This window comes from Manacus candei, unplaced genomic scaffold (assembly GCF_025592945.1).
Source record: "Manacus candei isolate 608988 ecotype Guabito, Panama unplaced genomic scaffold, ASM2559294v1 h1tg000034l, whole genome shotgun sequence".
Taxonomy (NCBI): domain Eukaryota; kingdom Metazoa; phylum Chordata; class Aves; order Passeriformes; family Pipridae; genus Manacus; species Manacus candei.
Window position 1 is genome coordinate 10,653,232 of NW_026138082.1, and position 20,867 is coordinate 10,674,098.

Genomic DNA, 20,867 nt, shown 5'->3' on the forward strand with positions numbered 1-20,867 from the left:
ATGACTTCTCCTGAGGACCGATCCCCGCCGTGTCGGCGGCAGTCCCGCCTTGCTTCGCGTCCGGGTGCGGCTGGAAGGGTCCGCGGGGCGGGGCGGGGCCGGGCGGGGCCGGGACCGGGATCGGGACCGGGGCCACTCCCGTCGAGGCAGAGGGGCCCGCCGCGGCAGAGGGTGCCGCTGATCCTCGCCGCCCTGGCCATGCTGCCGGCCCTTCTCCGCCCCGGGAGGCTGCTGTCCGCCGCGCCGCTCCGCCCGCCCTCCCCGCGGGGAGCCGCCGCCGGCGGGGAGCCCGCTCGGAGCCCGGGCACCTCCCGCGGTAAGGGGGGAGAGGAGCTGCGGGGGACCAGCTCCGCAGCAGCGCCCCGGGGCTGGCGGGGAGGTGTGCGGGCGGCTCGGGGCCGGGGCTGAGCGGGGCACAGCTTCCCGGTGGTGCGGCCCGCGAGTGGCACGGCAGGTCGGGTGCTTCCGAGTGTTCTCCTGCTGGCTTGGGTACCCACGCCTGCGGGCGGCGGGGGTTCGAACCAGACCCGCGGGAACACTTATTGTATGTGTGGGTGCTCCAGAAACCCCGTGGAGGTCACTCTGCGTAGGCGAGACCTGAAGGTCTAATACCTGGGATTGCTCTTCCAATGACCAGGACGGTCAGGGTTTTCCCCTTCCACCGTTGCTAGCAGACATCATTCACTCTTAGTGCACGGTTTGACGAAGTGTTTTTTTCCTAATCTTTAAGCTGAGCAGGCTCACAAGGTGGTTGCAAGTTACAAACCCTCCAAGTTTGACAAAAAAATCCTCCTCTGGACTGGTCGTTTCAAGACAGAAGAAGAGATTCCTCTGAGGATCCCGTAAGTACGCTGCCCTTGTCCAAGGGGAACATGGAGCTGAAGGGAAAGCAGTGGCGTGATTCTGATCTAAAGCTTTTCCACAGAGTTTAAAACAGTCGGTTTTTCAACACTGAAGACTTGGAAACAAATTAGAGGGCAAGAGAATTTCCTGTCCTGGTTAGAGGTTAAGATGAGAAAATGTTCCTTGCTGGAGTCCCCAGAGCCTGGGATGAGAACTGGATCCATCTGAGTAGACAGCCTTGGTTACATTTATGTACTGGCTTGTTTGTTTTGCTTATTCTTAATGTGCAATTGGAGAAGGATGTTATTGGTAAACAATAATTTCTGTTTATAGCTCTCATAAACAGTTATGAGGGAGCTGGCTGTTACTGAATGATTACATCCAAAATTATTATTATTATTATTATTATTATTATTATTATTATTATTATTATTATTATTATTATTATTATTATTATTGAATTTCAGGAAACTTACGGAAGTAAATTTCAAGAGAAACATTCCCCACCAAGGAAAACTGAGTACTTAACGTAGCCTTAACCTCCCATTCTTGTTGACCCACTGGACTAGATGATCTTTGAAGGTCCCTTCCCACCCAAGCCTGACTGTACGGTTCTTTGACTTGCTGAAAGTTAGCATCCCCCAAGGGAGTCAGCCACTAAACACATGAAACCCCTCTAATGCCAGTTACTGCCTTTTCTTAGGATGTTAATATGTTAGATGTCTCTCCAGGACACTACTTTTTATCATCACAGCACATCCCTGTCTTTGTTGACTTGTTGAGAATAAGCAGCATGCAGAGCTGTGTAAAACAGTTACATCCTCTGCCTGCTCCTGTTGGTTCCTGACAGTTTCGCTGTTGTTTGCTGAGCTGGACAGTGGCTTTCTGAATGGTCTAACCTCTCTTGCACTGTGTTAGTCTCACCATCTTCCCCTAGAGAAAGGTTCAGACAGGTCTCAGAAGCTGTAAATGCTATTCAAGTCATCAGGAAGTGTTTATAAAGACTCTTTGCATTTGCCAGTCCATAAACATACATGCACACAAATCACTCATTTCTGTGCCGTAGCTGGCCTAGCAAGTTCGTGTTACCACCTTGTGCTTTCTGGGTGAGCAAAGTCTTTTTACAACTGCAAGATCACAAGTATATACTAGAAGTAGCTAAAAGTGATACATTGAAGCTGAACTGTGACACTGTTTAACTGTTGTTTAAAAGAAAAAAGAATTGCAAGATGTTGCTCCCTGTGAACACAATCTAGCTGCTGAAGATAGTTTGTACTAAAGGACAAATCTGCAATCCTTAGTCAAGGTTGTTATGATTTGTTTGGGTTTTTCTAAAAACAGCTGTCACTGACTTCAGCAGAGATTTACCCAGAGTCTTGATTAAGGATTGAGTAGTAAAGGCCGTAATGTGCAATTAGGGAAGAAAATTGTAAGGTCTGTTTTCCTTAAAGCAGAGGAAGTGAAAATCTGCTTCAGAAGAGCTTCAATTAGTGCATTGTGAAATATGATTAGGCTAATATGCCACACTAATAACATTTATGGTTTTGCTTTTGTTGCAAAAAATGGATTATTGGATTAATAATTTTACGTGCTAGGTCTGATGTGTGGTCTGTTTTGAAGATGATTTTTACCATTGTACAAACCAGAAGCAGTTACTTAGAACTGTAGGTATTGTCAGTTATCTGCAAGAAACATAATGTGCTTATGTGTGCCTTGGCAACAAAGGGGGTAGTACAGCATTGCCACTCATAGGATTTGCCCTATTCCATTGCACTAAACCTCAGAGAGAACCACTGCAGCCCTCAGCCTTGGTACAGGCTTTCATGGGCAGAACTTCCACTGTAAAAACTCCGGCTCTGCCCAATCCCACCGCATTAACTTTTAAAGTAAAGCTAAAGGTGCTTTGGGGAAAGAGATCATTACATGATCTTTACTTAAAACAAAAAAATCAATTTGTATTTATATTCTTTATCTTACAAATATCATGGCTGGGCTTCGCGAATTTGGGAGGGGAAGATTTGGGAAGGTCTCTACCCACGTTTGTCACAAGCGCACTGGTGGCTAAAAAGGTCAATACGAGACAGGCACGTCTGGTTGCAAAAGGCACAGCAGAAAGACTCCTTAGGTGGTATATTCTGCAAGGCACAATTCTTTCTGCGTTGTCTTTTCTCCTCAAGAGTGATCCTGCGTGCTTTCTCAAAGGCATCAGCAGCATTATAGATGGTGTGTCTCCAGATCTCCCGATTGGAGGCCAGAGTAGACCAATTATGTTGATCAATATGGTCAAGGCCGAGATGCTGTTTCAGGGAGTCCTTTTATCTTTTCTTCGGGGCTCCTCTCTTGCAGCAGCCAGTGGCAAGTTCACCAAAAAGCAAGATCTTAGGGAGGCGGTGGTCCTTCATCCTTGAGCACAGCTGTGTTCTCAGCAGCATGGCCTCAATATTTGTGACTGCTGCTTGTTCTAGAACAGATGTATTGGTCACATAATCTGACCAGTGGATGCTTAGGATTGTATGAAGGCAGCATTGATGGAAGCGTTCTAGGAGACACAGGTGATGGTGGTAGATGACCCATGATTCAGATCCATATAAGAGAGTAGACAGCACAATGGCTCTGTAAACACTGATCTTTGTACTTTTCTTCAAGTGTTTATTTCACCAAACTCTTTTATGAAGCTTTCCGAAGGCACTGTATGCCTTTGCTAACCTGTTGTCTATCTCTCTGTTAATCTTACCATCTGAGGAGATGAGGCTGCCTAGGTAATTAAACTGCTGGACTGATTTGAGCACTGATTGGCCAATGGTGATATGGGGATGATGGAAGACATCCTGAGGTGCCGGTTGATAGAGAACTTCTGTCTTCTTTAAACTGACTTCCAGCCCAAAGAGCTCAGCAGCGTCTGCAAAGCAGGATGTTAAACGCTGCAGAGCTGCTTCTGTGTGGGTGACAAGGGTGGCATCATCAGCATAAAGCAGCTCCCAGATAAGATGGTTTAAGGTCTTAGTGTGGGCCTTCAGTTGCCTTAGGTTGAATAGGCTTCCATCAGTAGGATATCGAATGTAGATACTGTCCTGATCCTCAAGGTCTGCCATGGCCCTTTGGAGCATCATGCTAAAAAGATTGTGAATAGGGTTGGTGCAAGAACACAGCCTTGTTTCACACCACTAGTTACTAGAAAGGGCTCAGAAAGTGCATTTCCGTATCTGACTTGGCTGTGTTGATCCTCATGGAGTGAGATGATCATTTTGAGGAACTTGGGGGGACAACCTAAACGTTCCAAAATCTGCCATAGATCTTTCCTGCTCACAGTATCGAAAGCCTTGGTGAGATCAACAAAGGTTACATAGAGACCTTTGTTCTGTTCCCTACACATCTCTTGCAGTTGTCTGAGAACAAATACCATGTCTGTGGTACTCCTGTTGGCTCTGAAACCACATTGGCTTTCAGGTAGAATTCCTTCTGCTATAGCAGGTATTAGTCTGTTCAAAAGTATTCTTGCCAGGATTCTGCCAGCAATGGAGAGCAGAGTAATACCACAGTGATTTGAACAGTCTGATTTAATTGCTTTCTTCTTATATAAGGTGATGATGACTGCATCACGAAGGTCTGATGGTAGTTTACCTAGTTCCCAACAGCACACCACAAACTCGTGAAATTTAGCATGGAGTACAAGGACCCCATGTTTCCAGACTTCAGGTGGAATTCCATCAACCCCAGCTGCCTTGCCAATTTTCACCTGCTGTATGACCTTGAGGGTTTCTCCTAAAGTGGGGGCAGTATCCAATTCATACTTCACCAGTTGTTGTGTGATGGACTGAATGGCTGTGTCTTGGACTACACAGTTGGTACTGAAAAGGGTCTGAAAATGTTCAGACTATCAATTCAGAATGGAGGTTTTATCTGTCAGAAGTGTTTATCTGTCAGTGCTGAGTAGAGGACTTTGAGCTTGGTATGTAGGCCCGTATGCTGTTTTCAGGGCTTCATAGAATCCTCTGTGTTCACCTGTATCTGTGCATAATTGTGTTTTTTCAGCTAGATCGATCCACCACTTGTTCTGGATGTCACAGAGTTTCTGTTGGAGCTTGCTGCATGTAAGGCGAAAGGCTGTTTTTCTTACATGACAGGATGGCAGTGCAAGGTGTGCTTGGTGGGTTGTTCTCCCTCAACAATTCCTGGATCTCTTGATTGTTTTCATCGAACCAGTCCTTGTTCTTCTTGAGGGAGAACCCTAAGGTTTCTTCAGAGGATTACAGGATGCTATTTTTAATATGGTGCCAGAGTGTTACAGGAGAGGTATCTGTAGAATCTGTGCAATGGTTATCCAAGCCTACTTTGAAGATTAGCCTGGAATTTGTTTCTCACTGTAGCTGATTGGAGACTGTTAACTTGGAGTCTCCTCCTTGGGATATTGCCCCTTTTTGGTTTGAATTTAAGATTGAGGTTAAGTTTACAGCACACCAGTTGACGGCCTGTTTGGCATTCTGCGCTGGTCATCACGTGGGTGTGGTGGACATCGCGGACGTCTCTCTGTCACACCAAGACATAATCGATGAGGTGCCAATGTTTGGATCTGGGATGCATCCATGTTGTCTTCAGACTATTTTTCTGCTGAAAGATAGCATTAGTGATGGTGAGCTGTTGCTCCGCACAGAATTCTAGCAGAAGTCGACCATTATCGTTGCAGTTTCCAACACCGTGCTTACCTAATATTCCTTTCCAGGCTTCAAAGTTCTTTCCTACTCTGGTGTTGGAATCACCAAGGATAATGATCTTATCATCTGCAGGAACCTTCTGGGTAAGGTAGCGCAGGTCGGTGTAAAATTTATCTTTTTCAGCAGGGTCAGCTTGGAGAGTTGGGGCATACATACTTAAGAGGACAACGTGCTGCTTGTTGTGTAGTGGAAGGCGTAGGGAGATAATTCGGTCAGAATGACCTGTCGGCAGATTTTCAAGTTTAGGAACAATAGAGTTTTTGATCATGAAGCTGACTCCTGAGAAACGCTTTTTGGTTCTGGGCTTACCTGACCAAAAGAGTGTGTAACCAGCACCATGTTCTTTGAGGCTGCCTTCCTTGTGAAGGCAGACTTCGCTGAGAGCAGCAATGTCGATGTTGAGACATGACAGTTCATGGGCAATTAGGACAGAACGACGCTCAGGACGTCCACTATCCGCAGAATCGAGCATGGTTCTAATGTTCCAGCATGATAAAGTTAATTTGGGTACACCTTTGGAGGCAGGTGTATGTGCCTTTGTCTTTTGATCTTTGTGTGACTGCATTTGTAGAAGATGTCGATACAGGGCTTTGCAAATGTGGGTAAGGCCTTCGAGCCTGTGCAATGGATTTTTTAGGTGAGACACAGTATGCCCGCAACTGAACCCACCCTTTAATCCTAAAGTTCATCTGCCAGGGCCAAATGAGCTTGGATGGTGGCAGCAAGGTCCTCAGGATGTAGGTTTAGTTAGAGTGACCTTCTCTTAGATGGATGGCCTTACAGGGCTGATCAAGCTCCATCTGCCTGGGTTTAGAGTTGTCCTTCTCTTCTGTGTGTTCTGGGCTCCCCCTCTCATCTCCCACGATGGCACAGTCCGCACCAGCGAAGCTCCCCCTCTCTCGCTCCTTTCCGCACCTAGGGCTGGGCCCGAGTGCCCGGGGCCATCTGGGGCCGTGCCACGTGCACGTGTTCCGGGGCCGGCCGGGGCCGCGCCACCACACGCCCTTACAAATATGTATATATATAAAAAGAATACCCATGATGATTTATGAAAGGAAAATGGTGCACAGCCAGCATTATTATGAACATCTTAAAAACTCTACTCCCATGCAACTGTACATGTCTGACTTGGAAAAAGACTGAGCTGAAAGTTTTGGGACAATTTTCATGATTTCCTGTACTGCTGGTTCTGAGCAGTCTGCTCAGAGCAGAGGAGGGTGGAAATGGGAGCTGCACCAATGCAGGTTGCTGGGCCGTACATCTCTCTTGCAGCAACTACTGCCAAACAGAGGGCAGAAGTTCTCACTACTTCTGCCTTTGATGACCAGCAAAAATAATCATGTAGCTTGTTCTTGTTTAAGTGTACATTTCTGTGATAGTGATGTGGCTGACATCAGCTGCCCACTTTCTACAAGGCTGCTGCTTTAATAAAGAACTAAAACCTCTAACTCAGAGCAGTACAAACTCTGCTTTAATCCAATCCATGTATTTAATGTCCTTAGCCTACAGGACACCACCTAGACAGCTTAGATATGACAGTAATTGATTTCTAAAGTGAATTTTGAATAAAAGGAACTTGCTTTCATCCCATCAGGTTGACACCACATTTATTTCTGCATCTATTTAAAACAGATTAATCCCCTTAATTTTCACTATGTTTAAACAGAGCTTAAGGTACAATTTCTGGTGTATTCATTTAAATGCAAATATTTATTGCCTGAGCAATTTTTTCAGCTTAAAAATAAATAAATAAATAAATAAACAGCCTAAATCCATTAAATGTTGCTTTTCCATGGGAAATGGATTAGGGTCAGAAAATGAGTGGTGCATAACCAACCACAGCAAGCTGAAGATGCTTGTTTCAGAAGGTAATTATACTTTTATTTTTCAGTTGTGATGTTATGTGTGTGATGCTTTGAAGAACAGATACTTTACTGCTTTGTAATGATTCAATTCAACAATTTTAATTGCAGGCCAGAGATGCTAGACAAGGCAAGAAACAAAGCTCGAGTGAAAGCTTGTTACATCATGATTGGACTCTCAATTGTTGCCTGCTTTGCAGTGATTGCTTCAGCTAAAAAGGTGAGTATGGCCATGTAGCATACTTTCAAATTATGGAATTCTGCGAAAAGCAGACTAACCTAAACCAGGAGCAGCAGCTTACAGCTACCCAAGTTTTAGCTGACCTGGTCTCTGCCAGCTCCCAGTATGTAAGTAGTTGCTGTCCGTTCCTGAGGTTGGGTAGCTTTCCTGTGGGTGCATTGTTACTCCTACCACACTACTCTTCAGATGTTTTACTTCCACAGGCTGCTGCACGTCATGAGTCCTTAACAAGCTGGAACTTGGCAAAGAAAGCCAAGTGGCGGAAGGAGGCTGCGCTAGCCGCGGAGTCAAAAGCAAAGTAACTTCATATGAAATGCCAAATGCCCTTCCAGGAGCAAAATTAACTGTTGCTGAGAGCAATTAGCGAGTTTCATCCATACATGGACAATAGTATGCACACACTGGAGCCAATAAGGGCAGTTACAACATCACAAAAAGAAAGGGAGGGTCTCTTTTATTAGGGAGATATTTGGTGTACGTGTTGCATATAGTTAAAGTTAGTTAGAATGTTTTGCATATGCTTAAAAGCAGTAATTCATTTTAAAGGAGATGAGGTAGTTTTGTAAGAATATCAGGCATCTTTAGATAATGACAAAATACTTAAACCCACAAAGTTTTCTGTCTGGGACAGTGCCTAGTTTTTCAGCACACAAATCAGACAGTTTGAACTCACTTGCATCAATGCTGTATTCAAAACGGTATTTGCATTTCCTAGTTTAAGAAGCCACACTTATTGAACCACTAAATAAATACAATAAACATCTGTAAAATAGGTTTTATTGGTTTCTGCACGGTATTTGGAGATTTAACATTCCATAATATTGCATACTACTCATATGTGTTCTGTTACGGTAATGGGCCTTTGGCCTGGATTTAAAGATGCACTATTACTATCTGAAGTTAATATAGGTAATGTAGTTTCCACACATTATATGAAGACATTGTGTCATAAGTTGCTGAAATTTCTCATTCCAGATTTCAGAGAACTCTTAAGGTCACAGTTGAAGTTCACATATCCATTTTCACACTTATTACAAAAATCTTCAGTTGTACAATTTAATAAATTTAAACCAACTGAGAATTAACCACAGAGAAAAGACAATAGTGCATCTTTACTATTTTCTTAAAGATAGGTCCAACAATAAATAGTTTCCAGTTGCAAACTTGTTCTACAGCTAACATTTCTGTGCCAACATTACCACTATTTTCTGATTGCTGCTAGCAACAGTGTTCAAAGCAAATACTAGAAAATTAAAAAGCTGTATGAACCAGTCCTTGGACAAAAGTGCAATAATGAAAAAATTAGATATGATTCAGTGTAACAAGAGAAGGGAACTAATAAAAAAATCTTATGCTCTGCATAGTTGCATAGATTAGCTAGTTAGTATTCACATTTAAACGGAACAAATGGTACCCTTTTAATAAAACCAAAACCCTTTATTTTTAAATAGACTTTGTAAGTGATGGGGGACTTCAGATTCTGTATTAGATTGCAAACTTTAAGACACTTTCATATCACAATTTTATTTTGTTTTTCTCTCCATATCGGTTTCATCTGTTTAGGCAACATCATCACAATCATGCCCCTTCCTGCAAATGAGTAAAACAGAGTTGACTTTAAGTCATAATCTCTGATTTTATATTGTTCATTTATGTGCTTTTAACAAAGTATGAAGTAAACCCAGTGATAATATAGAAGAGGCCATCCTGTATATTTATCCTTTAAAGGATTTTCAGCATTATTTTTTAACAATTTTAGGGTAAACCAAATGTTGAGTTTAAATAATGACTTTCATTATCCAAAGTTCACCAATTTTAGTTCCCTTTTAAACTGTTCCATTTAAATGTATCAGAGGTATGAAATACAGTTTATCTAAATGTGTAAAGTGCAGTCACTAACTGTTCACACATATAGAATAATATATTCACACAACTGAAGACATTCCTTCAAAACAAATAGAATACTTTAAATGTCCCCTCTTTTCTTCATTTTCAAGTCTTTCAACCAAGACTTTCAGAGCTCAGATTTGGTTTAAATAAGAGAGGCTTATAAGAGAGGCTTTTTACAGGGTTCTTCAAATAAAAAGCAGGCACAGCTGGTTGTGATCAAAACAAGGTTGTGAGAAACAAAGAAATACCCTGTTACCTGAATAATTTTCTTACATTAGAACAATATTGAAATTCAGCATTTGCTACTAATCTTGGTAGATTTCCATGATTGTTACCCTGTACTTTGATAGATGGGGGATGAATGGGGAAGCATGTGAATGAAGGAAGGTTGGTGTATGAAAATCTAAAACTATGAGAGTAAAAAGGGCATAAGTACAATCACCTAACATTGTACGAAAATTTGGCAGCTGTACTCAGTATTATCACACTACTCAAAACTGTTGTATGCTGTACAAATCTAGGTTTAAAGTGTCATTTGCTAAAATATCTCATTATTCAGAGTTCATAAAGTAACAGCACTCCTATATACACTTCTTATACTTCTATCTTCCACTAAAAAGACTTCAAAGGGAGGTTTCTTCCCTCCCAGTTACATCTTAGTCAAAACTGACCATTAGTCTTAGAAAATCCACTTTAAGTCCCACATTCAATTACAATATAGAATATATTGCTGTAACAGCAAAGTGAAACATCTTAGAATCTTAACTTGCATGTAAAAAAAATTCTAAATATAAAATGGTACTGTAAATGATACCACCTTTAACCTGTATTTTTTCAGTGCATTAAAATATTGTTTAGTGATAAGCACAGTGCCATGGGTGAGTGATTTGAAGTTTAAACTGCAGCTTTTTATGAAGCATGAAATGCTCTCATATGTCAAGGATTTCACTTAACCCAGGAGTTTGATGTTAATACATTAATTACAGGTAACAAAAAATAGCAATACTTCAGAGATAACTCAAAGTATTAATTTCTCCAAACAATATATAGTACTAATACACCAGAAACACTACTTATATGCAAGTTGAAGCAGAGTATACATTTTTCTGTATTCAAAACTGTTAACATAAAATATCAGAATTCTATTTCTTTTAGTGTTTAACAGCAAACATGGTATATTGTAGAGCCTAAATATTTAGATGACAATAACTTCTAGTTAGTTTTGGTGTCCACATACTTAATGCTATTTACAGTACAACAAAAACTTTTCCTTCAATTGGAAAGGAGTGATTCACTATTCATTCTTCACTGCAGTATTTCTATTGTCTTAGCAAAAGAAAACTGAATTCGTTAACTTAACGAACAATTCAAGTGGCGGTAGCATATTTGGTCAAAAAACAACACCTACTGTCTAAACTTTTAAGAAGCTACTGTACTAGAAAGGCAAACAATGTTTCTCAAACTAAAGTGGTGTTACCACATTTTGACAGAAGACAGCTGTAAACCATCTGCTTGGTGACTTGTGCAAATCACCATCTCTGTCATTCATAATTGCAGCATTCTCGTGGTAACTACAGCAACTGCTTCCACTGCAAAGTACTGCAGTTGTGGCTGACTTGTAATGTCATTTAGCAGCTTTCATTACAGAGCCAACATCAAATGACCAGCAAGCTCTCTGCTGATTCCAATTTGAAAACTTCTGAAATAGTCTTCTTCCCACATAATTCAGAAAAAACTTTTTCATATATTCAGTATTATATCAGGTAATTAGCATTATATACGTATATCTATTATGTCTTTAAATACATTTTATAAATAAACTTCAACAGTGTGTTGTAAAGTAAGTAATGCATAAAAGTTTCACAATTTAAATAAATATTTTTCACATTCCAATTCAGCTTCTTACAAGCTCTTCTTTATTTCATGCCTTGGTTTTGAAGCAATGTTTCTGCTTCAATACAAGAGGTAGATTTGATAGAGACTGGGCAAGTCAAGCTTACTGCCAAAAATGCAACTGTCAGTAACTGTATTGCTGATATGAAGTTTGAGACTATATGAAAAATTCAGAACCACTACCTAAAATTCTACCAAGTCTTAGCTTAACAGTTCTTGTTAAATCACATTTAATGCTTTTAGACATGATTACTCACAGTTGTTTTCTGTACATAGGAGATAATGAAAAACACAAATACAAAACAGAGAACAGTTGTCTCTAACACAATATATGAAAGTGCATGAGCTGCTTCTTCATCTATTTCTGCAAAACATATTCAGCTTTTCCTCTAACTTTGGCCAGGAAGAAAAGACCTCTGAGAAAAAAAAAAAACCAACCAAAACCCAAACCGTACAAGTGTTTAGATTTTATGCTTGTATTCACTTCAGTAGTTTAGAGCTGGAAACCCTCCATCGGAGCCTCCTGCTGTTGAAACACAAACTGCTGCTGACTTTCATCCACCTGAGGTGCAATACTAGAGTCCTCTTCTTCAACACCGAAATAATGTTCTATAAGTTCGAAAGCCTTTTGGTAGATCTCTTGGTTTTCATGCCTCTGAAGAAATTCAATTTTATCAAGTCCTAAATTCAAAATAAAACATTTTCAAAAATCTAGTAGCTTAAATGAATGATGAATTCAAAGAGAAACAGCTTACAGCACGGTAGTTCTTAAAAAAAAAATGCAATCCCAAATCACCTCAATTAATTCAGTATCATTGATTGTTAATTTCCTAACCCATGTATTTCTACTTCAGTTTCTGCTGTCCAAATCAATTTTAAAACTATGCTAAAAGCATATCGGTTAAACTGGGGAGCAGGCTGTAGTATCTCCAAAGAAACATGCCATGCCTATAAAGAAATTGAATCTGTTTAGAATTAAGATAGCATAAAAATGTTTGCTATAACAATTTCTCATATGCCAGTTTCTTTTCTTTACTCTTTCAGTCTTCCCCAACTCTAAATTCTATCTCCAATCATGTAGTTGTCACTGGCACAGTCTGGTATATTTTTTCAAATGTAACTGGGAGATTTGAAGATATTATCTTTCCAAAGGTTTATCATATGCAAGCTAGAGGACGTAACCTCTCCTCTGTTGGCTGAATTAAATCTTTGGCCGTCAGTTAGGTTGATACAAAATTGCTGGTTAGCTATTTTAAATAATTCAGTTTTCACTTAAGTTGGATTAAGGCCAAGATAAAGGCCTAAGTTAAGAGGCTAAAGCAGTGAGGGTGATATAATAAACTGTTTTCCCTTCTTGAACTTATACTCTGCAGCTTCAGCAGCCTATGCCTAAGTGGTAAGGGAAAAAAGAGAACCCAGATATTCAACAGTTAAAATTATGAATGGACTCAAAATCTGGAACAGAAAAAATTCAATATAGTATTCAGTACTTATTCCTCTTAAACATTAAATTGCAAAGTTCTTCAACTATGCACTTGATTTTAGAAATAAAACTCTGTAACAGGCAATTCAGATTCAAAGACTGCTTTACAGAAAAGTCAGTACCATCTAATCAGATATAATGTGGTCAACTAGAACTGTTACTAGCAGTTTCTGAAATACAGATGTCTGCCAGTTTTGTTGGGTCAGAGCTACAAAAAAGATAACTCTCCATAAATAATGCCAATTTCATTATAAGCCAATTTTAACACTGATTTTGTTAAATCAAAAGCCTCCAGTCTTGGAATTCCACAAATTAGTTTTGATAGTCTGCCTTTAAAACATGGTTCAATTCAATAACTTTTAGAAGAAGAAGAAAATACTATCACAAGGAAAAACTTGCTCAGTTTTATGGTCTGAAGTTGATTTTGCTGTTACCGATATTTACTATGCTAAAAAGTGATCCAACTTTGGGAATCAGTAAAACAAACCCTGATCTTGCACCCCTGTTGGTAATGAAACTGTACTAGTCGGGACTATGTATTGACGCCTAAACAGAATAGGCCTACCTTGACAAGAGACTAAACATTTTCTAATGGAATTCAAGGGATAACTGATATGGGGAGCATGGAATGGGGTCATAGGGTTGGGGAATGTGTATAGTTACCATGCTTAGGGTAAGGGGTAAGGGTAAAGGAATACATGTTGCTGTTTTTTAAAATCTACTTCTGCTATATAACTACTTATAAAACTTATAAAAATTAGAAAAATCAAAAAACTAAAAGGACCTTAAGGCATCAGTATTAAAGTTATAAAAATTATATTTAGGAATGGCTGATAAACTTATGGAAAGAATGACTCCAATAGACTAGGACACCTGTGTTAAAATACTTCTGAGAATGTTTCTCTAGGGGGACATTTCATAAACTGACCACAGATAAAACACCCAGATGTTTTCTGTATTTAACCACTTTTCCCACCATGTTACATTACTTCATTTATGATATCTTATGTCTGCTTATGCTTGAAGTAATTCTTGTAATAAACTTACCTACAAATTTCAAAATTACTCACAATGGTTTTATTTTTACAGTTTGGAATAAAGAAGTTCAGGTATGTAGTTTTATAATAAGTATTTTCTTACCATATGCTTCCTCTATAAGAGCACAATAAGGATTAATGCCCATTCCATTTTGTTTAGACTCCTGTTCTCCAAGACGCAGAATGTTTTCAAGTCCATTTAAAGCCACCTGTACTATTTTTGAATCCATCACGGTGAGGAGGTCACAAAGAGGCTTGGTACAACCTAGTGCTACCAAATACCTTTGTAACAGAAGAAAAACAGAGGGAAAGGGAAAGAAGAACCGATAATCCAGCACGTTTATTCTGACATGCCAGTCTATTACTACTGGTACTTACTTTTGCTATAAAAAGTGGTTGAAACAAAAAAATTTCTAAAACATGCAACAACACAAAGATAAACTTAGCCTGAAATGGAATAAATATTACAATTTATCTTAATAAGAAAATTTAATGTGTGTATTCCTAACTGGAGTGTGGAATCCGCAGCCTTTTCAACTTCTTTTCACTTATGATCTTCAAATGGGTTTAACTGAATATAAAAGTTTTAGCTAAAAGTTCTTTTCTCAGGCAGTCAAAATTTTGTAGTAGTAAAAATATCAAGTAAACGTCTTAGATACACATAAGAACATTGGACAGTGCTCTGTGCTAACACAGTCCACACTAGAAGTCCATGAAAATCTCAGCATCACTTACAATAAAGGGAAGGACATAATTATAAAGAAAAAATAGTGGGATTCTGAGTATCTCATTCCCTTTTCCAATTTTGAACAAAATTGTGTATAAATTTCAGGAAGTCATAACCTGTGTCCCTGTTTCCAGTGTGTAAGTAAAATGAAGACAGCAATGTTTGCCTAAATACAGTTTATTTAGTAGTTTTAAATTTTCTGCAGTTAGACAGTAGTACCTTGAGGACATTAGAAGGGCTAAAAACTCACGACACTGATAATATAACTATTTTTGATGAGAAACTACTGTTATGGTATTTCATGTACATTTACTATGTGCAGAACAGTAAATGTTTGAAGATCCTGAATTAAAATTTTTAAAATGCTAAATATTAAGATTATAGAAGTGATCAAACTAAAAAACAAACAAAAAATACCAACACGCTTTCCTTACCTCTGATAATACTTAGTGGTTTATTTACATTTTAAACAAATGAACATGCACTTACTGCAACAGATCTCCCAAATATGCTGGAAGAGTTATCACACCACTTTCAGCTCTGGTTTCCAAATAATACAGTAATTTTGAATCAGTAATTGATAAGTTGATTTATAAGTGATGATTATGCTGACAGTATTCAGAGAAACCAGAGAGTATTTTATTCTGGCAATTCAAGTCCTATTTTTGCAGCATATAATACCTACTGACAGTAAAATTTTAACCAAACTCAGTTCTGAAAAAGGAGTTTAGATATCTGCTTTAAAATAATACTTATAGTGAGTTTAAAATACATGAAGAAGCCATTAAAATTCCTGAAGTCTCTCCACAAATACACAATCCCACTGCACAAGTTTTCTAAACGACCCACCCAAAGTTTTCCATTTCCAATCACTGAAACTGTTCATCAGCTGTTCCAGTTGTGTTTGGCAATGTAATATCAGCTCTGGAAGATAACCCTGTGAAAGCCTTAGGTTTAATAACACTGACACAAAGCAGTATTTGTCAATTTATTAAGTCTGCTGCATGTATTTCTCTCACTTTTCTGAATTTCTATGTTTAGTCCCTGCACAGCTTCAAGAATCAAGGCTATGGTTTTCTTGCTGTGATTGTCAAAATTCAAATCCAGAAATCCAAATGCCCTAGAGAAGATACTTAGGCAGAGAAAATAGTAACATGCACAAACTTACCTGATCTGTTCAGGGGTTCCTCCTGATGTTGCATTAGTTATGGCCCACGCTGCTTCTTTTCTGGTGCGAAATTCAGCTTTTTGAAGAATTTCAATCAGTATTGGAAAAATATTTGCATCTATAACAGCCTAAGAGATGAAATTGCAGTATTTTATGATAATTAAAAGAGATTGCAAAACACTAATAACCTTAAGTACAAGAGTTAGTGATGGTTGCTGATATAAAAGCAAAGAATATTTTGTTTGAAGGTGCCATACGAACTAGAAATGCTGAACTGAAATTCAGAACTATTCTGACATTGCACTGCAGCAGCCATCACAATATGTTCTTTTTCCATTTCTCTGTTTCTGGTGGACAGGACACTGCTTACTGGATTGGTTCATTTAAAAATCATAAAACACATCCTCGATTTTTGAACTGAAGATCAAGCCTTGGAACAAACTTTCATTTTAGCTTTGAGGTCTCCACAGAGAGACTATGTCTGTAATCAGAGACTTCATTACATATTTTAAGTTACATCAAGAAGTAACATTTTCATCTCTGATTGATGTAGAAGAGAAAAAAAATCATATTGAAATATGTCCCCCGATCCAGAATTCTCATTTGTATCCATTAGAACCTTTTTTTAGGTAGCTCCAGACACCTGGAACAATAGTCAGGATTTTAGTAATTTCCACAAAAATACAACTCAGCATTGATAAAATTACACAGGTTTTTTATCCAAAAAAAATGACCAACATTCCAAATCGGCCCACTTTTCACTGGACAAATTTATGCGAGATGTTTTGTTTCAACTTTTTAAAAATGTTTCTTATTACTTTAATACATATATTACAATGCAGAATAAAATTATAGAGAATGTAGCAGTAGACGATGCTCCCACAAGGAAAAATATAACTCTTCATATCAGATCTAAGAGAAGTATCTTTTCATTTGTTCTATAAGCATAAGTCAAATCCCTTTGAGAGAAATTTATCAGCTTCACTAGTACAAATCATGACAGCTATTTTTCTTTAAAACAGTATTTCAAAATTTAGAAGAAAATATTTAAGTTAGGTAAAATTATAGACACAACTAAAATAATGCAGAGTCAATGCAGTATCTACATAACTGTCCTCGTGAAGGAAAACAGGCGAAGTAGTAAAATGCAAACAAAACCAACCAACACATTCACATGCTTTACCTGAATCTGAGCTCTGTTTCCTGCAGTTATATTAGAAACGGTCCAGCACGCTTCTTTTCTGATGGATTCCTTGGGACTACTAAGCAAGTGCAAGAGACAGGGTAATGCAGAGCAGTTTAGAATCACCTAAAATAATTTGAGAATTGAAAATTGGGTTGCACAATATACATATATATATGAAAAAAAGAGTATTTCAGGGATGACTTCAAAAGATTTTGCAACATGTTTATATTATACAAAGTATGATAGACAACATCCTGCAAAATTTATGTGTTCAATGCTCAAGTGTGTGAACTGACAATCCAGCAATTTCAAAGAATCTGCTTTCTGTTAAGTTCAGACCAAAAGACTTAATAAGGTTGCTTAAGGCTAAAATATGAGTAACTCAAAATAACTGAGAAGTGTACTAGTAATTTGTAGTTATTTGTTGGTGGTCTTTTTAAGAGACAAAGGTTTTCTGTGTAATTTCTTAACTCTAGAAGAGAGGATTTTGCTCACAACTTATGTAATTAACTCTTTTCCTTATTTTGCTTTTACACTAATTCTGTCAGCATCTTGGACACCACTCTTTTTAAAGCATGACCTGATATTTTCTGCCTTGCTTCAAACTCAATTACTTTGCCTAAAATTAAAAAAAATAAATCTTTAGAACAAATTACATCAGTAAGACTACCGCATACAAATACATAGACAAATCGTGTATCACAATTGCTTACAAGTGAAAACTCTGACTGCCTTCAAAGACTGAAAAAAGGGGAACCATAATAACTAACTGAACCCCCAGTAAAGAGGGGAAAAAAAATGGGAAGCAACAGTCAAAGTACCATACAGGAACAAAGCAATCCACTATCTACAATGCTGTAAAAAAACCCCGTTCATTCTCGCATTAATTTAATGTTTAAAATAGTAGCCTAAATTGTCAAATTAACGATAGATTTCTACAGAGCCTCTTTCAGTGATGTATGCAGATATCTGTACTGGACATCTATTTTGTCACAATTTTTACAAAATTCTGTCTTGCCAAATAATTTTTTTTAATCAACTAATCTTACCTGTGTTTGGATATCATCCCCAGTAACAATATTTCCAACTGCTCTTAATGCAGGGGATACCACCTTGTAATCATTATGCCTGGAGACAAATATTAAATTACTTAATATTACCAAGTGTTAAAGTATAATTTTGCATTTTCAGTGAACTACGGTTTCCTTCAGGTGCTAAATTTTTAGTTATAGAAAATACTGCATTACTTATTACACCTCCCCTCTGTTTAGCCAACTTTGACTACTGCAAGTCCACAACTGCACTGCTGACTCAAAGAAAGGACACCTCTGTGGAACAACACAACTTAGAGTAATCTATCAGCTCAGCAGATCCATTTCACCAAGCTCAAGGGTTACTAAACACAAGACTGGAACATACATCATTCCACATCCACATAAACAAAAGGGGCGTTATTTCGTGTATACTAAAACTTAATAGCCTCCCTTTGTTAAGTGAACTCCCCCCTTTTGTAGGTCAATAATCCTAGAAGCCAGTACACATGAAGTCCATGTTCAGTTGCCTGAGGTGTGGGGGAAGGAAATTACTCACTTGTCCTGGAGCTTCCATGGAAGAGAAGCTCACCTCTTCTGACAGCTATACAAATGAGCTTTTTGCAGGGAACTGTGCTGAGCTGTCAATGCTGGGAACTACTATCCCTGACCCACTCTGCAGTCTCATGTGAACACAGGGATTTAGTCTTCCTTTCAAGGAAAATAATGAACAATAAACCAAATATATTGGAACAGTTCAGAAGTGGCTCAAGCCTGCCTCTGGACTTTGTTGAGTCCAAGAACTGTCTATATTGCAATTATATCTCCTAGAAAGGAAAATACAACAGTGACATTAAAACAAAAATAAGATATGAAATTAATTTCCAATTCAAGTTTGGTCTTCAGTCTTCACCCTTTTATTCCTATATGTATATGAAATCCTGCATTAAATTTTAAAGAATACAAAGGAATACTGTGAAGAAAACTTTTTTTCACTGTCAGTCTCAGGAATAATCCCAGGAGCCAAGCAACCTAGCAAGCAGCTTAAAAGGTTTCGGGCTGGATTCACGCTCATTGACTCTCACAAATATAAAGACTTAGGGTGAGAAAACAGAACTCAATTTTAATATTAACAGTAAGAGATCTATTTGGTGAAGAGAATACTTACATAAGCAGCTCTACCAATCTTCGACACACTCCAGAATCAATAACAGCTTGAATTTTATCATTGGGACCATCTGAAAGGTAGGAGAGGGCCCAGCAAGCATCTGCTAACACATCTGGGTCACTGCTGAACAACAATCTTGATAAAACATTTAAACAAGGAGCAACCTAGGTTAAAGAAAATATTGCATAAAATTAGGTGTTCCGTATTTTTCAAGTTTCAGAGAACACTCTGCAAAGGTATAAATGTGCAAAACTATTTACTGCCAAAGTACACGAGCTCTTTAATGAATCAGGACCTAGGTGGAACACTTTCTGATTGAACTAGATATTCAATTCGAACTGGCAAATTGGATCAATTCTGATTCACAGCCTATTTATTTACAGATATTATATTAAGTATATAATTGCTCATCTTAAACAAAACACATCTGCTTTTACAGGTAAACAGGTGATCAGGAATTACTAATGCTTTTTTTAATCACTTAGAGAACAGAATTCCAAAGAAATAAAATTAGGTTTTTTTATTGCTGTCTTTGTAGGAGTACTGGCAGTTACTTGCAATAACCAACTTAGAGTAGTTCACAGAGGACCCAACACTCACCAAACCAATCAAACAAGCAATGTCTGATTTCGGTTCTCCCTGCAGCTGTACCCTCTGCTCTTATCTCCAGTAATGTACACACAGACATAAAGCCAAATAAACTAGACCATCTTAACACCAGTTGGAACCTGACAGGTTTCTGCTGTACCGCTTGGGAATTTCATATTCTTTGCACAACTTAACTTTTTACCATACGTGGCTTATGCAAATTCAGCCTCCATTACGTGTCCAACTGGTGCTATTGCAAAGGCCAAAAAGCAAAGGACCTGTTCTTATCAGCAGTTGCCTACAGGGCATCTTTTTCCTCTGAAGTTTTGTGTTCAAGCCGCAAGAAATCTTGTTGGTTTTTCTCTACCAGAACAAAACACTACTAAAAAATTTAACTTAGGCAGAGCAATTGTGAAGTAATTGATTAACTGACATCAGAAATCCCCCCTTTCTGTTATTATCCATTCAAGAATTATTAAGTACCATTACTAACTCATGAGGTAAACTTGTTCCAGATCAATGATTAATTAACCTCTCTTTTACCAGCTTATCCAATGTTCAGTTTTTTCATGTCATTAACCTTACCAGGAATTAATTTCATATTGAAAATAAGAATCTAAAACTCCTACTATCCTCTACAGTGATCCTGTCTTTATAAGCACATAATAGTGAGAAGAGATAAAAAGAGGAGAGCATACAGGCAAATCACTCCTGTCGTCATACTCTGATTTAACTGCATCTGACAGAGAGTAGAAAACTCAAAATTTTAATCATGAAGCGTGTACTCACAATCATAAAATAAACAAAAAAAAAATTACAGAAGCTTCAATCATAACTCATATCCTCTACAACAGTTCTGAAGAAAATACAGCCCCAAAGGGTTTGGTGCTGAATGTATAATTTGTCCATCATTTCACACTAGTGAATGACTATTTGCATTTGACTAACTATAGTCTCAAGTTTTTAGGTGATGGGATTTTATTGTTGATAGGTATCAAAGTAGATGACTTTTCCCAGATACAACAGACGGACAAAACT

General features: G+C 38.4%; 2 protein-coding genes across 2 annotated transcripts in view; one reads left to right on the forward strand and one right to left on the reverse strand.

The window, feature by feature from the left end:
• On the forward strand, positions 1-8,740 carry FAM162B (family with sequence similarity 162 member B). Its single transcript, XM_051792329.1, has 4 exons — positions 1-316; positions 731-842; positions 7,529-7,637; positions 7,862-8,740. Exons 1-4 carry the CDS (start codon positions 1-3, stop codon positions 7,958-7,960), a joined length of 636 nt encoding a protein of 211 aa, XP_051648289.1. The 3' UTR covers positions 7,961-8,740.
• Positions 8,420-20,867, reverse strand: part of KPNA5 (karyopherin subunit alpha 5) — a 20,877-nt gene continuing 8,429 nt past the window's right edge. The window contains exons 9-14 of the mRNA XM_051792199.1: positions 19,242-19,405; positions 18,092-18,170; positions 17,040-17,165; positions 15,857-15,984; positions 14,065-14,243; positions 8,420-12,122 (exon numbers count right to left, since the gene is read on the reverse strand). Coding sequence (XP_051648159.1) covers positions 11,935-12,122; positions 14,065-14,243; positions 15,857-15,984; positions 17,040-17,165; positions 18,092-18,170; positions 19,242-19,405 — 864 coding nt within the window. The 3' untranslated portion in view covers positions 8,420-11,934. The remainder of the gene's footprint in view (positions 12,123-14,064; positions 14,244-15,856; positions 15,985-17,039; positions 17,166-18,091; positions 18,171-19,241; positions 19,406-20,867) is intronic.